Source organism: Maylandia zebra, linkage group LG3 (assembly GCF_041146795.1).
Source record: "Maylandia zebra isolate NMK-2024a linkage group LG3, Mzebra_GT3a, whole genome shotgun sequence".
Classification (NCBI taxonomy): domain Eukaryota; kingdom Metazoa; phylum Chordata; class Actinopteri; order Cichliformes; family Cichlidae; genus Maylandia; species Maylandia zebra.
Window position 1 is genome coordinate 26,890,050 of NC_135169.1, and position 16,819 is coordinate 26,906,868.

General features: G+C 39.5%; 1 protein-coding gene across 2 annotated transcripts in view; it reads left to right on the forward strand.

Moving 5' to 3' along the window:
* The first annotated feature begins 5,648 nt into the window (after positions 1-5,648).
* clcn5b (chloride channel, voltage-sensitive 5b) overlaps positions 5,649-16,819 on the forward strand; it is a 45,799-nt gene continuing 34,628 nt past the window's right edge. Inside the window, exons 1-2 of one of the 2 annotated variants that reach the window (XM_004573756.5) lie at positions 5,649-6,085; positions 6,667-6,816. In XM_004573756.5, coding sequence (XP_004573813.2) covers positions 6,678-6,816 — 139 coding nt within the window. In that variant the 5' untranslated portion in view covers positions 5,649-6,085; positions 6,667-6,677. Of the gene's footprint in view, positions 6,086-6,329; positions 6,572-6,666; positions 6,817-16,819 lie in introns of those variants that run through there. The other variant, XM_004573755.5, reaches the window with a different exon arrangement.

Sequence of the window (16,819 nt, forward strand, 5' to 3'; positions counted from 1 at the left end):
GTTTATTCTTGGCTTAATTTATGAAGTCAAACAAAGTGATTAACAAAGTATTTTCATGCACACACACACTTTAATGGGAAAACAGTTTTTAGCTGAGCTTTTATACATCAGGTTCAAGAGGTTTGCAGGGCAGGTGATGAAAGAGGGACTCAAGGAAGCAGAGATGGGGAGAGAGAGAGCAGGCGACAGAGGAGGTGCAGAAATTTAAAAAGGAGAGACAGAAGAAGGCGACAGAGGAGGTGTAGTACTTGGTCAAGAGAAAGGAGGAGGTGACAGTGGGTCAGATGACCAAAGAAAGGGAGAGCACGGAGAAAGGCTGCACAGGAGGCATGGATGACCAGGTAACAGACATAAAAAACGGCAAAATAATTGTGCACGCAAGCACACACTGTCAGAACACTGGACTGATCTATATTTGGTTCGTGTGGTTTCCTCACAGAGGGTCATACGGTGAGGGCAACACTCAGGCAAATGGACATGTGAGAATGCAAGGATATATTAATAGATTTCTTTTTAATTTAACAATGTCAATAATGTTGTTAATGTGTGCAATACAATCATTTAAGATATAGTTATTTGAGAGAGTGACAAGTTTTCTTGTCATGTTTACCACGGGGACTTGAGCCCCATGTCAGGAACCAGTCAAATACAGATGACAGAGACAGAGAAGGATTTGATGTTTCAGACATCATCGTCTGCACAAAGCCTGCACATCCTGATCCTAAGTTTATAGTAGTGCAGAAGCGAGCTAAAAGTGTGTTGTCTTTTAAACAAAAGTGGTTCACAACTTTTCCTTGGTTGCATTACAGTGCCACTTTAGGGGTGCTGTGTTTTCACTGTGCTCTCTTCAGGTTCTCAGGACATGCAGAAAGTCAGGTACATTTCCATGCCATGAACATCTTTGCTCAAAAAGGGAACACTGTAGCTTCAAAACTTTCTTCAGCTGCTGCCAGACAACAGGAGTAACCAAGGTATGGATTATCAAAGATTGCAGCCTCCATCAAATACTTAGCTCAGCAAGGTTTAGCTCTACCAGGTCATGTAGGTATAGTTTATTGGTGTCAATACAGTAATGCAAATGATTGAATATATAAATAAATAAGCAGAGTCACCATGTGGTATTTTTGCCATCTGGCAATAATTTCCTTAGGGATAAATAAAGTTGAGCACAAAGTTATGCCTATGCTCAATTTTGAGATTTTGTCATAAGAAGTGGTGGCCATAACAACTCATCTCAAAAAAATTGGAGACATGGTCTTTGTACTACTGTGTCAGTTATAACAAGCATTTCTGAGTTTGGGATTTTTCTTTTTTTTCTTTATTTGAATATTTTGTTCTGGTTTCTGTTTAATTTTTTATATTTGTTTGCTTTAGAGTGTAATTCCTCCCTCAGTCTTCCTTCCTCTTGTATCAAGTCTTGTTGTATTACGTTTATTCATGTGTCTATGGGTTTTTCCCATTTACCTTTTGCACTTCCTAGTTCCCTTTGTGAGGTATTCATTTATTTTTGTAGAGGCTAAGGCTAGGCTTGAAGCCACTGAGGTGTTCGTTGGTGGGAGTGATGCAATGTCACTGGTATGAATTAACTTATTAGACTTGATACAGTCCAATAACTCCAGCCTTACTCATCTTGTCCTTTAGATTCTTTATTTCCATGATTTAACATAGCAGCGCAGCAAACTGTTTGCCTCCTTACGATCAATAACACACCTGCAGCTAATTGTGTGTGTCCACCTTAAATAACTTACCATAAACATAACATACAGAGAAACTCAAAAGGTGACCTCTAGTGGCATACATAAGGCATCCCTGAGATCACCTCACATAAGTTCAGTTGGCCTAGACTCTAGTGCAACGTGTGCTGTAAAGTGGTGAAAAATGCTACATTACAAAGGCTCCAGTAGTTTCTTCAGCAGACCACAAGGTGGGGCTCTCTGTCCATTTTAAAAACATTACATAGAAGAGGATGGCTTTGTCTCATTTAAATATTTGTGTGAAGACCATAACTTGCCAAAGTCTCACTACTTCAGATACCTTCAGGCTCGGAGTTTTGCCTCTAAATTTCTCCCAGGGTACCCGTCTCTGCCCTCTAAGGACCTACTGTATCTAGTTCTTAACGTGAGTCAGCCCACTAAAAGAGCAATATCGAAGATTTATGCATTGATTCTTGAAAGCTGCCCTCATACATGGGACAAACCTAAGGCGGCGTGGGAAGGGGAGGTTGGAGAACTCATGTCAGACGACATCTGGAAGAAAGCCATACAGCGTATACATACGTCTTCTCTCTGTATTAGACATGGCCTGATTCAATTTAAGGTCGTCCACAGGCTCCACTATTCTAATGACAGACTGTCTAAACTGTACCCTGATGTTGCACCGAATTGTCCTAGATGTGATTACTCTCCTGTTTCTTTGGGGCACATGTTTTGGTCATGTCCCTCCCTGTATGGTTTCTGGACATCAATTTTTCAATCACTGTCAGCTATATCGGGTGAAACACTGCGGCCTGACTCTTTGATAGCTATCTTCGGTGTACCTCGGGAAGAGCTGAGACTCTCTCCCCTCCACAAAAACGCAATAGCCTTTGCCTCGTTGCATGCCCGCCGTCTGATACTGCTGAGCTGGAAGGCGTCGAACCCTCCTTCCTACGTCCATTGGATTAGAGAGGTGATGTTGGGATTAGCTCTGGAAAAAATTAGGTATACCGTGCGCGGCTTGGAGAGTAAATATGACAAAACCTGGTCACGGTTCATAACGCATGTCAAGAGTCTGTCTTTTGCCTGATTTATTGTTCTTTACTTGTTGGTAATTTCTGCTCTTGCTCTCTTCTCGGACTGCTGTCCACAGTCTCCTCAATGCCCGTACTTTGACTGTTGGGATTTCTTTATTCCCTTTGTCTTCTTTGTTTCTTCTCTCATGTGCCGGGGTCCGGCTGTTGGTGCTATAATGACTGTCACAGATTGGTTTGAGTGTTTCTCCCCTTTTTTTTTTTTTTTTTTTTTTTTTTTTTTTTGTGTTGTGTGTATTGTGCTTCCTGGTTGTGGGGATGCCACCTGGATGGGGGTGGGGGGTAGGGTTCGCAACTTTTGTAAGAAATTCTGGACTGTTTTGTTGGAAAACTATAAATAAAGTTGTAAAAAAAAAAAAAAAAAAAAAACATTACATAGAAATGGTGAGTTTTATATTCTGGGTTCAAATATAGTCAAACAAACTGGGGGAAAAATAATTAATGCACTTTATCAGCACACATCTAAGGTCCTGACTGATAGTGAGGATGATGGCATTTATGAGGAGGTCAAACTGATCACTTTCCTGTGTGGAGAGAAAAGAAATAAACCTTTTTGGGGAAACAAGAGCAAAAGTTGTCTGTCTCATGGCTTCAGCTGGACCAGGATTCCAGAGGTTTTGAACCTGAGTTTTATTTATTTAACTACTTAACTATTAACTGCTATTAACTTGGTACCAGGTGAGTTAAAGAGACACTTGGAACCCAAACAGCTCGTCTGAATAGAAACTTTCTGTACAAATCCCAAAAGTTGATTCTGTTCACGTGGACGTAGCGTTTTCAGTACGAGAAACGTTTCATTACTCATCCAAGTGACTTCTTCGGTCTCAGCTGACTGCAGGTTTCCACAACCTTACAAACAGTACTTTTGCACAATGACTGAAACCAGCACTGACGAACAATGAGCTGTGAGGTTAGTTTTCTGATTAATATGCAAATTCTCATGACCATTGATCAACAACCACTGATCAAAGCCAATTGATCAAATACTATTGATCATTGATCAATGACCATTAATCATTGGCTATAAGTACCATTCACAGAGAGTTGGGGAATGGCTGCAATCACAGCATTGTATGATGGCGAAAGATGGACCCTTAGGCCCCCTCTTCGATTCAGAGATGGTCTTTCCCTTTTCACGTAAATGGCCTCCTTGACTCCGCGCTGTCCAGGATGTGTACATCCTCATCCTTGAAAGAGTGTCCACTGGCCTGTAGGTGTAAACAGACTGCAGAGTCCTGGCCTGACGAGTTAGCTCTTCTGTGTTGTGCCATCAGCTTCGCTAGAGGTTGTTTGGTTTCCCCGATGTATAAATCATGACAATCCTTGTGGTACTTAACAGCGTACACTATGTTACTCTGTTTGTGGACCCGATCCTTTGCGTAGACTAGCTTTTGGCGCAGCATGTTTTGGAGTTTGAAAGCTACAGAGAAGCAGTGTTTAGAAAAAATGCGTCTCAACTGTTCTGATACTCCTGGCACATACAGGATCACTAAGGGATACTCCTTATATGTCAGTATTGGAACAGCTGAGACATATTTTGTCTAACACAGAATCCACTTTTTGGGATTTCCTTACCTGGATGATTGAGCATGCATCAAGAGATTTATTGTACAAAGCTCATGGTCTGAACCATAGACAACAATAGTGCATGTTTTACTGCGTGAACGTGTCTGATAGGTTGATAATAAATTATATGCTTGCTGAGGCCATATTGCAAATAGGGGTCATACCCAAAAGTGCCTCTATCGTTTTTCATTTCATTTCATTTCTGTTCTTTTTTTTCTGCAGTAAGACTGAAGAATTTGTTTTATATATGTAATGAGACCTGCTATGGTTCGGAGATGGTGGCACTAACAAAAAACTAGGAGGTCGAGCTGGAAGTGGCAGAGCTGATAAGTTGCTGATATTTTTATGATGCGTGTGCTTTGGGGACAAAAGTTTGGAAACCGTCTTTTTTTCTCTTCCCTTTGTGTTTGCCCCCCAACCATTTGCGACAGATGGCTGCCTCTTCCTGAGCTGTTTCTACCAGTGATTTCTTCCCAACTGCCTTTCACTCAGGCCCATTCAGATAAAAAGCTAATTTGGATGAAATGGTAGCTTTTGTGTATCAGTTACTGTTACACCTCCTCACTACAGTAGATTGTGTATTGACTCAGTGATCTAATGAGTTGATAAAACAATGTGGCTCTTTTAACACTTGACACTCTTTCCTTCCTTGCACGTTTTAAAAAACAACTTTTCTACAACATTTCTCCATGTACATTTGTAAGTTTCTTCCCGATATTATATAACATAAAAAAGAAACACAAAAAACTCTGTAATTGTATCTATTAGAAGTTTTCCCCCAAGACAATTTACCAGAATCTGAATATTTTATTAATCCCAGAGGAAATTAATTGGTCACAGTTGCTCAAAGGCAGTAAGAACAGTACGGATAAGCTACAGTAATTCATTAAATACACTGGAAAATAGTCCTAGTAGTAAATATAACTTATTATAGAAATATCCAGATATAATACAGCACAAACTGTTTATGTTTCAACATGTGATGCTCAGTGTGGGGGATAATTTTGCTGACTGTCGGATGATTTTTAATATAAAACTCACGCTTTGCATATAAGTTATTATTATTGTTATTTTGATGACCGAGTTGTCGAACTTATTGGCAAACCAAATTTGGGTAAACGACAGTTCTTCACTCGACTGCTCTTCCTGGCACCGACGGTGCCAGCCTTAAAGCGGCTGCGCTCTTAAACCGGAAACTACCTCCTTTGGGTTTCAAAATAAAAACCATGGGCTTCGACGTCGCGTAAAAATAAAAGCTTTAACGCCATATAAAAACAATAAAAAATGTAAAATGTATGCATTTAATATTCGAGTATAATTTTAAAACGTGTCGGACTGTAAAAGCGCCAATTAATTTATACGACGTTTTTTTTTATTAAAAGACTTAAAGGTGGACGTAGCTAATTTTCGCTTACTTGACGACGGCTTACCGTTTGCGCTTTAAGTGCCAAAACCACAAATGCAAACAGTTGTTATCGCTACGTTTCACCAGCGTGAGTGTCCAAGCAGGGGACACTTTGCCGAGACCTTCTTAAATGTACATATTGCGTCACAAAACCTCAGTGTTGGGGTGTCGGTGGATGACGCAGGGTTTTCTCAGTTAAGTTTACACAGGATAGTGTTGACATAAGCAGCTCCCGCAGAAGAAGACGACGGTGGGGCAAATAATCCGAGTCACAAGACTTCTTCTCCTTCTTCAGTGAGCCGCACGACTGCTTTCTTCCGTCCCAGGTAAAGTACGGATTCATTCGGCTTTTTCTTTCATTATTGATGAAGCAAGGCGCAAAGCACATTTCGGTTAAAAGCAGCAGCGCTGATGAAAGTTAGCCGTACGGTTACACCGTGTCGGCTTGTTTGACAGCTCGGTCCTCGTCACGAGGAAAGAGGCTAATCCGCTGTTCCTGGGACCGCGCTGTGTTTTTCGCTGCTCTTGTGGCTTTTAGCCCCGAAGCCGCAGGCATGTAGCAGAAAGAGAAGTGCAAAAAAAGCGGAAATGGTTGCGAAAACTTCACCGTAAACACAGATGTGCTGTCATTAACTCTGCAGCCGCTGTTTGGTATGAAGCGGGTGAGGAGGACAGAGAGCAGCTGTTGTCGGTGCCCGTGTCTCAACAGTAAAACAGTTAGCAGGGGGGGTCTTTGACCTCTTACCTGTGCGCTACTATGTCTAACTTTTGGACGAGTTTACGTGGTAAACATGCAGCCGACAGAGAGAGAGGTAACTAAAGCGGAAAAGCGGATACCTACCGTGGGGCTAGTAGAAGTTAACCCTCCCTCTCTTCTTTGTTTCCCCCTACTTTCCCCCATGAAAAGGCTCTGAAGGGATGGAAAACCCCGGGTACTGCTCCGGGAGCTTTGACGGCCTTCATCATCCCAGCGATGACGATGATGACGAGATGGTGGACATCGCAGGAGCCACGCTGGACTTCTCGACCACGGACGACGTCCCTCCGCTCAGCTCAGGTGGGGCTCCTGCTGCTGGTCTTTCCAACGCCTGGTTTCAGTGCTAAGCTTTTTAAAGTTCATAAACCATTTCAACTAAACTCTTATCAGGGAGTTGTGAGGCAGCTTCAAAGCACAAGTCATGTAACTTGCTTCAGCTAACTCTGGCATTAAAAGTCCCCCTCAAAGTAAATAAATACAAAAAAAGAGTTTAAATTCAAGAATCACTTTCAGCCTGTTTCCTGCACGACTTCTTTCTTCTGACAAATGGGGGGCGGGTGTGCATGGTGATTTTAGATTGATATTTTATTAAATACATTCAAGTACTCTGGAATTATTATGGGACAAGAGGGCTCATTTTGCCTGATTGGAGGCAACGTTTTCTGCAAGCAGTTGCAGTCTGACTTGGACTGACTGCAGTCACTCAGAGAGATTGTTGGAGGTTTGCGAAGAATTGCTGTATAACCTCTAAATGCCACAGAGTCTTTGTCAATGAGCACAACTCGGGGAGACTACACTCACCTCGCTTTGTTCTGGTTATATTCCTAAAGAACAGGAGAGGTTGCTGAGGGCATTTCTGTCTGTGTAGACGGCAACAGATATGTGATTTTGGAGGATTTGTCACAGTTGATTGTTGCACTATCAGAAACAGACTGCATGTAATTGCCAGCTTGAACTCATTCAATCACAGACTGATAGCAGACTGATTCCGTCTCACTTTAATGACAGGGTTAGTCAACCATCTCATTTTGCAGCAAAAACATAACTGAAGTGACACAAAGGCAGGAAGTGTGTGGCAAAATGTTAAAAACTGCAGTAATATCGCATCGTGAGTGAAAGATTGTGTATTGTGGGGTATCTCGGTGATTTCCACCTTTACTATCAACGTAACATGTATATAATAATTATGAAGTGTGGGGCATGCAGTTAAACACAGCAGTGTAAACCGGTTGCTGCTGTTTCACAGCTAAGGTGACTCTGGGATTGAGTCACCTTAGCTGTAAGCTTGTCTGAAAACGCTACGTGCTATACATGCTCCCAGTGACTTGTTTTACTAATTAATATTAGACTACACGGCTAGTTTAAAAGTAAAACAACAATCAAAGTGTGATGGACAAGGTTAAAAACTGATGTATTTTTGTCCCCTGCTGGAGATAAAAGGAATAGACCTGAAGCTAGCAAATGTCTATCACAGATCACACATAGTTTACACCTTTTTGACAGTCTTTTCTTATACAGCTAATAACAGGAAGGAGAATGTTTGCCAAGAAAGAGGTCTTAGTCAGAATTAGAAGAAGGTCACGAGTTTTGTAATCAAATTATTTCACTGAGTTGTATTAATCATAACCGTCATGGTCAGAACTAACAGGAAAATATGCAGACTTCTGTCACATAATGTAAGACTGACTTTTACTGTATGTAGACAGTTTGTGCATAGGTGTGTAATTACTTGTAGTTTCAGGCCCATTTCAAATTCTGAAACCGTCATTTGCTTGTATATTATAAACAGTCATTTGCTTTTTGATTGCACAATGATATCATTACATTTCCTGTGTCTACACAGGACTCTACGTACTCTAGTACGTGAGGAATTGGGCTGTCACTCAGTAGCAGCCTGGCTGTTTGAATGTAGTAGGATTAAATGACACTTCCTTTTGCAACTTGATAGTTTAGAGAGCCTGGCAACTGATTTTATTTTCTACCCCCGAAAAAAGTTGCACTGCAGATGCTAATGTGGCTAAACTGCTGTCTGGAAGTGTTTGCGTACTCTGTGATTAGTGTCTGTTAGTGCTCTCAAACACTGATAAGGTATCAGTAGTTTGTGTGTGTGTGTCTGCGCATGGCACATGCTTTGTGAGTCACCTGAATAAACAGTTACCTGGAAACGTACAGATTTATTGTGTTATATATATATATATATATATATATATATGTGTGTGTGTGTGTGTGTGTATGGCTCACCCTCTGGCTGTAAATAAGCCAATTAACTGAGATAAGAGCTTTACAGTGTTTGAGAATACAGTGGAAGGTTTGATAATTTGGTTACTTTAAGAAAATATGCAAAAATCATGTCTGGGTTTTTATTTTTAAGAATTGCTGCCAATTTAAGAGGATGAGTTGGAGGGTGAAGCAGGTCAGAATAAAAGAGCTGTGCTTCCACTCAGTTCAATTCAATTGTATAGCATGGCTGTGCGATATGACCAAGATCTTATATCCTGATATAAGACGTCTATCGTCGAAATGCGATATAAATCATAAACATTTAACATTTTCTGTAAATTCTGTGACTCTCGGGCAGCTCGCCTCGTGTGAAGTGTTTCCAGCTGCACATCGTGTACCTGGAGTCGAGTGTTTTAACCGATGCATGAAGCTATACATTTTTAGACATAAGTTGTAACGGCCGGCATTTTCTTTGTGAGTATTTATTACACAGTGGGGAAAAGCCTGTTCTAACGTTCGAGTCTAAGGTTTATTTTTTAGCACCTAATGACTCTTTGTTTCTTCTCATCTGTAAGCACTGCATACTCTTTCACTTGATTCAGTTTATTTTGAAAAGTCTCAACAGGATCTTGAGATTTATTGTGAAAGGTTTATGTGGAGCCACACGATGGTTTTACCGTCGTTGTTGCTAATGACAACACACAAAAACAATCGCCTGTCCGTCAGTAGTGTGGTTATATTAAACATAAGAGAAAGAGAGAACTTTAAGAAATTAATATAGCCACTACAGTGACCATCAAAACAATGAAAAAATATTGCCGTAAACAGTTTATTTTGCAACAACACGAAACAAACGATAGCGTAAAATGAAACGTTTTTGTATCGTCATCCGATATATATCGTTACATCGAACAGCCCTACATGGAATCACAACAGCAAGTAAGGTAAAGACCACAGAATAATACAGAGAAAGCCCTAACCACATAAACACCCCTCTATGAGCAAGCCCTTCCAACAGTGGGGAGGAAAAGCTCCCTTTTAAGAGGAAGAAAACTCCAGCACAACCAGGCTCGGAGAGGGGCAGCCATCAGCCATGACTGGTTGCAGGTGAAGGGAGGAGGATTTAATTTGGAGACGGGACCTCTTTGACCTCACTATTTATTCTTTTTATTTCAGTAAATTTTATTTTATTTTATGTTTGAACAAAAAAGTAAATGAACACGAACGCTGACCTATGATACTGAAGCCTCCGACATGGTGGCCTGTTAATAGCTAAAACTTTATGCCGTTCTCAGTTGTACAATAGTTTTTAAAAACACACCTCAAATATTCACACAAATCAAAGTCTAACTGAAATAATGGTCACATGAAGTTAAACAATAACAGTCCCATTACTCTTTGTCCTAAGAAAAAAATCACATACAAAATATTAAATCAAACAACTAAACATAAGCAAAAGTAGACATGCATGGAAGGACATTTTTAAAGAGAGTATAAGACCTCAGTGCAAAATGCACAAATTAAATGGACTAAAGAGGATGTTTGCAAATTCCTTTAATCAGAAACAAGACTGCCTGGTTACTAATGATGTCATGCTTTCAGCATGCAGTGGACACATTTTTCTTTTTTAATTCTTGCTTTGTCACCATCAGACCTTATCACCCCACTCCCTGCATGCTTATTTGGCCAATTAGAGCTGAGATCCAACAGAGGAATTGAGTGAATGGAGTCATTTATTACACAGCTTTGTTAGTTTTTTTTTTTTTATTGCTTTTTGTTTTTTTTGTTTGTTTGTTTTTTTGCCACTTGCAATGTTATAACATAGTTGCTGTTATTAATTGACAATCCTGTGAAACTCCTGCTAGTGTATTACGGTTAATTTGTCCTATTGAGAAGTTTGGATCTTCCTCAAGGGATTTGTGTTCTTCCAGAACTTACTGACCTGTAAGGAGCCTTCCTTTCTTCATCTAAAGAGAAGAGCATTGTATCTTACCCACAGACACTCTCTTAGTAGTTTTCATGCTGCCACCCTGAGAGCCTGAGCGTGTTTATCCTTAGCACTTCCTTTTCCTCATCACTGACTCTACCTGCAGGTTAAGCAGCAAACATTTTTCCAGCTCGCTTCCGTACAGCAGAGTCGGATATAGCTCAGATCGTTCTGTTGTCAACTTGACATACCCTAAAATAAAATTTCAGACAAATTGGCCAAGTGTACCTGTTGCCAGGGCAAATAAAGGCGAAGGCAGTGTCAGCAGTGTGCGTTATTAATCTTCCTGGTTACTACTGATGTCACAGTGACATCACCAGTTTAAGCAGAACAATAAAACGGTGCCGACAATAGGTCTGCAGATGAGATAAAGATTTGCTCTCAGTGGATATACTGCCTGCTGCTCCTGCTGTTGAGCTGTGTGTTTCACTGTGTCAGCTCTTTGAAGCCAGAGAAATATTTTTCTTTTTTGTTTTTAGCTTTTTTTTTTTTTTTTATTACACAATGGTTTATGAAAGAAGATCATTGCTCAAAAAAGAGAGAGTAGAATAAAGGAGAACCAGAAGTTGAGTTTCATGCAGGTTTCAGACTAATTATATAATTATGTGCCTGGCTCCAGGGAACTCAGGAAACATCAGCTAAAACTCTTGGGTTAATATCATCCAAGTGGAAAACTCGCGTAAAGAAAGCTAATTTAAACTGAGTTACTGTGGTAAGTGTGAACCTAATAAAATAACAATGTATGCTTTGACCAGCGTTATTATCGGTCAAGGAAAATTGTGTATAAGCCATGTGTCTCGTACACAGTGGCATCCACCATGAGTTAGGTAACAACTGGGTTACCCTTAAGAGTGAGTGATCCAACTCTGAACTTAAACTGTCCCACTCTCAGACCCTGATAAATGACAACTCGTCTTTCTTTATGTTTCCTGCCATTTTAATGTTTCAGCTCAAACTTCCTTCTTTTTGTTACTTTCCGTGGTGAAGCTTGGCAGTAGAAAGTGTTTGTGTCATTCCTAACCGGTCGTTAGCGAGCACTTGAACCTGTTACCAAGCAGGCTCGTTTATATCCTTGTGTAACCTGTTTCCCATGGACTCATTAGCCTGCGGTGTTTGAAGAGGAAAGTTTGGGTTGGGGAGGCACTGCTAGTCCAAATACTGACATCAAAGTGTTCTGAACCTTCTGTCAAACACTTCTGTGCAGTGAAGGTTGTCCTTTATGTCCTGTATAGGTAGGGAACTCCAGGCCTTAAGGGCCGGTTTCCTGCAGGTTTTAGATGTGTCCTTGATCCAAAACAGCGGATTTAAATCACAACCTCCTCAACATGCCTTGAAGTTCTGTAGAGGCCTGTAATCATTTGACTCAGGGTGATATCTAAAACACGCAGGACACGGCCCTTGAGGCCTGGAGTTCTCCACCCCTGCGGTATATGGCTCTTCTTAGTCCTCGTGGCAGTGTAGACTGTGTTCATCAAAAGAAACAACACTTTCCCCTTGAAATCCTTTAATCCCCCAATGGAAGTGAACATGTTGCTGCTTCTCCCAGCTCTTTGCTTTCCTCCATGTCTCCTGAGTGCAGTAACAAGTGAATTTGTCAAATTACATGATTTGCTTAGACCGTGCAGGCACACATAGAAAAAAAAAATGTAAATGTATAAGAGAAAAAAAATTCTGTGAGAATATAAATTAATACATTTTAGAGATGTCTGGCACAACTTCACCTACTTCCAAGTTGAGTGGAGAAAGATAAAATAAACTGGTGAGATGGAAACTCCAGAAACACCAGGGAACAACTTCATTAAGACGCCGACATGTTTCAGCTTGTGGCCTTCACCGAGGTCATTGCACCAAACAGTTTGTGTTTCTTCTATGGTCACATTTCTCTGAAGGAGAAAACTTTTTTTACTTAATGAACATCCTTTAAGAGCTTTTTTGTATATATTACAAAAAATCTGTCTTGAACATCCACCTGGCAGACCTACTGTGTCTGGAATTGGAAATGCAACTGAGAGAATATCAGGTTTTGTAGAGTTTCATATTAACAACTTGAACTAGGTCCTATTTTCTGCTTCAAAGAACTCCCACCTATTAACCCTCATAATTATGTGTACCTTAGATATTGAATCTTTGTATACAAACACTGATCATGAACCAGGCCTAGAGTCACTGGAACATTTTCTTCACACTAGGTCTACAAAATCACCGTCTAATATGATGAATTTTTACTTTGAAAGGGATCCGTTACCAATTTACTGGAGTTTGTAGAATTTTTTTAAACGGACACTGTGTAGGTTTGTTATACTCTTGATCATAGTACTAAAAAAATAACTTTCTTGACTTAAGAGTAACCAAAAAAATGACAAATATCTGTCCACCTCTCTTTATTCCAAACCTACTGATCGGAATACATTATTTCATGCTGGAATACAATTAAAAAATAAAAATAATTTAAAGACTCTACAAATGGCAAGATTATTGATGTAAAAGTCCTTATTACCTGCAAAAATAACATTTTGGTCCACATGATAGAGCCTCCATGCAACAAAATATATCAAGGAGAAACCTCCCGTCCTCTGAAAGAACAAATGAACAAACACGGATGTTCTATTAAGAGGAATGATTTAACCAGCCCTGGTACAAGCCATTGTAATAAAAAAAACATTGTAGCTCGCCTTTATTCTTTGTAGGCATTGGAAGCTATTGAGGCATTCCGGATATTCCATTTAAAGAGTGTATTAACGGGTATGAATAAGGATCTATCTGTTAATGAGTTTCTGTGGTTCACTAGATTTTTGTTTTTATATGTCTAGAAAAAAATGGTAATGTAAAGAAATTCATTTTTACATTTCCTGTGATTGTTGTCTAATTTGAACTAGTTTGTGGTTTTTTGCACATCTGGGAATGAACCACTTTAAGATGTATAAGGTGACATCCCTTTTAAATCTGTAATGGTTCAGTCAAGAGCTTAGTTGAACTTTGGTTCAAGCATTCAAGCATCATCAGCTTGAATGCTTGGTCAGCCTATTTGCGTGTTAATGGGTGATTAGTTGGTTTCATTTTTTTCTCTGGAGTATACTTTTTTTTTTTTTTTAAGTTAAACACAAACTGTTTGGTGTTTTGTAATGACCACGATCAAGGACACAAGCTCAACAGCGTTGGTCTGTTGATAAAGTTGTTCCCTGGTGTTTTAAGTGTTGCTGGACCTTTCATCTCACATAATTTCAGAATATTGAAATTTTGTCTTTCATTTAAATATACTTACAGTTGAAATCTAGGAATTTAATTTGTTTTCTTTTTTACCAAAGTTTTTCATGTCCTTATAATGGCTTTGATATTAGTCCTCCATCATTTATTTACCATTTCCTTTCCTTTTTCTTCATTTATTTATTTATTTATTCTAAAATTGTGTGAATTGATATCGATTATCCACAATAACCTTCTCCACTGTAATTATAATCCCACGTGTTTCTGAAAATATCTTGGGTGTGCCAGCTGCCCACTGTTGACACCGCCTTGACCCTTATCTTTGCTGTATTAGAATAGAATTCAACTTTATTGTCATTGCACATGCACAGGTACAGGGCAACAAAATGCAGTTTACATCCATCCAGAAGTGCTTTTAGCCATGATATAGATATATTACAATATATATTAGCAATAATATAGATATGTGAGTATATTACAGAAATGGGTCTATTACGGTATGTAATATGTACACGGTATGAAGTATGTTATGAATATGCTATAACTATAAGTATGTACAGGCTATGAACAGGATATAAATATGAAAAAAACCCAACTATACAGAGTATGAAATAAAGAACTATACAGAAATGGGAGCTATGCAAGTTGTAAACAGTTATAGAATTAAAATGATCGTATGATTATTTACACAGAACTATACAGTAGTGCAGTTAAGAGGCTATATAAAGTGCTAGTGGTTGTGAGTGGTGGTTCAGTCCATGTTATTATTGTGTGTTTGAGGGTACAGTTGTCCTGTGTGTGTGTGTGTGTGTGTGTGTGTGTGTGTGTGTGTGTGTGTGTGTGTGTGTGTGTGTGTTCAGTCCATGTGTTAACGTGGGTCAGATGTCAGGAGGCAGAGTTCAGGAGTCTGACAGCTGTGGGGAAGAAGCTGTTCCGGTACCTGGTGGTCTTAGTCCGGAGGCTCCTCTAGCGCCTCCCAGAGGGCAGGAGGGTGAAGAGTCCATGTGATGGGTGACTGGGGTCTCTGATGATTTTCCCAGCCCTTTTCAGACACCGCTTCCTGTAGTATTAGCAAAACTGGAACAAAAGGAGAGACGATTGAAGAACTACAGCCTTGAAATGATGCATCTAGTTGCTTCAGCTCCTTTTATTATGTAGACATGTAGTTAATAAATGTGCATCTGAACTCTAACAGTTTGAAAGGATTTCCAAAGATATGATGGAAAAGTGAAAAGCACTATTTTTGCTCAGAGAGACAGCTAAAGTTTTTAAAAGTGTTTCAAATGACTCTTTGTGGTCCTGTGGAAAAAAAAAAGTACTACTGGTGTAGTTAGTTTGTACCTTTAGCAGCAATATGTCAAAGTAATCCATTTCTGTGTGTTAGCCCTTTCTTCTTTACAGTGTTTCTTCAGTTCATTGGGGTTTGTGTTCCTTTGCTTTATCACTTGTGCTGCTGTTGTTATCCAAAGTGCTTTCATTGCAGCTCAAATTGACTGCCAGTCCTGCTGCATCAGGCACTGAACTGTCTTATCACACCATAACTATGAAAACAGGTTATAATGATTGACAGGGACTTGGTTGCCTGTCACATGTTACAGTGATAACTATGAAGTACTAAAATGGACCAAATGAATAAATGGTTTATTAAATAAATTAATATACCATTATACAATACAACAAGTACTTTAAAATACTTTTTGCATGAATTAGCACACTAGTTTGCCTGCCAAATTAAGTTTTTCTGTTTTTATTATTAGTGTTCTTTTTAAAATGTTTATTTATGTATGTAGGTATTAATCTATTTATGTTGATAAATTTTTTAAAATTCACGTTAGTTTCACCAAAGTAATTTCTGTTTTTTCTTTTGGATTTACTTTATAAGTGAACTAAGCGTGGAGTGGGATTACCTTTTGTAAGTAAATGTGTAAATAAGACTTATGCAAATGAAAGCGCTTATTTTCATAATGAAGCAGAAACGCATTCAAGAAAGTTACAAAACCTGATGAGGTTTTCTATAGTGGGTCAAGTAAAGGTCATTTGGGGATACTTAAATGTTAAAACAGCTGCCACTTTGTTACAGCTTTACCTCTATAATAGTAAAAAGTCCTCTTCAAACCACGAACAGAGCCAGAGATTTGCTGAGCTTACTCATTCTTCCTTTTACTTCCTTTTACTGCAGTAACCGCTTGCACATTCATATACGTTCAGGTCCACCCCCATACAGTTTGAAGCATATAATAAAGAACATTGCCTTTAATAAAATCTGAATTAAAATGTCTTCTGTTTTTAAAAAAAAAACAACAACCTAGAATCGTGTCAATTAGTAACTGCCTAGATTTACCACTTCAAAGTTTTCAGTTACGTTTTGCTGACTTGTTGATGTTAGTTCCTCCTTTTCTGTAATGTCTGGATCTGGGCCACTTTTCTGCAAAGCTGCCTGTCAGTAATTTTCCAGCAGGACTATTGCATCACATCCTCATATTTAAAGGTTCTTTCAAAATATGATCTTCTACATATAAGGAAAAAAATCAAATCAGCCACAGACACATATTCCTAATTGATTTATTTTTCCCCAGACCTGGTAAATATGACTTTTAGATCTCTAGCTTCGTAAAGTAATGACAGCCCACTATGTTAGTGTGTTGCAGAGTTTGTTTGTCAGTCATCAAAACGTCACAGGGGTCACATGAGACGCCATTTCCCATAGAGACAAGACCTGAAGAGTTCAAGGTTCAGAGCCTTACCGGAGCCCTTTTTCTTTCTGTGTGTGTGTGTGTGTGTGTGTGTGTGTGTGTGTGTGTGTGTGTGTGTGTGCGTGCGTGCGTGCGTGCGCGCGCTGTGATGATCAGTCTGGTTGGTTCCCTCAGGACGCACACTCGAACACACAGCGAG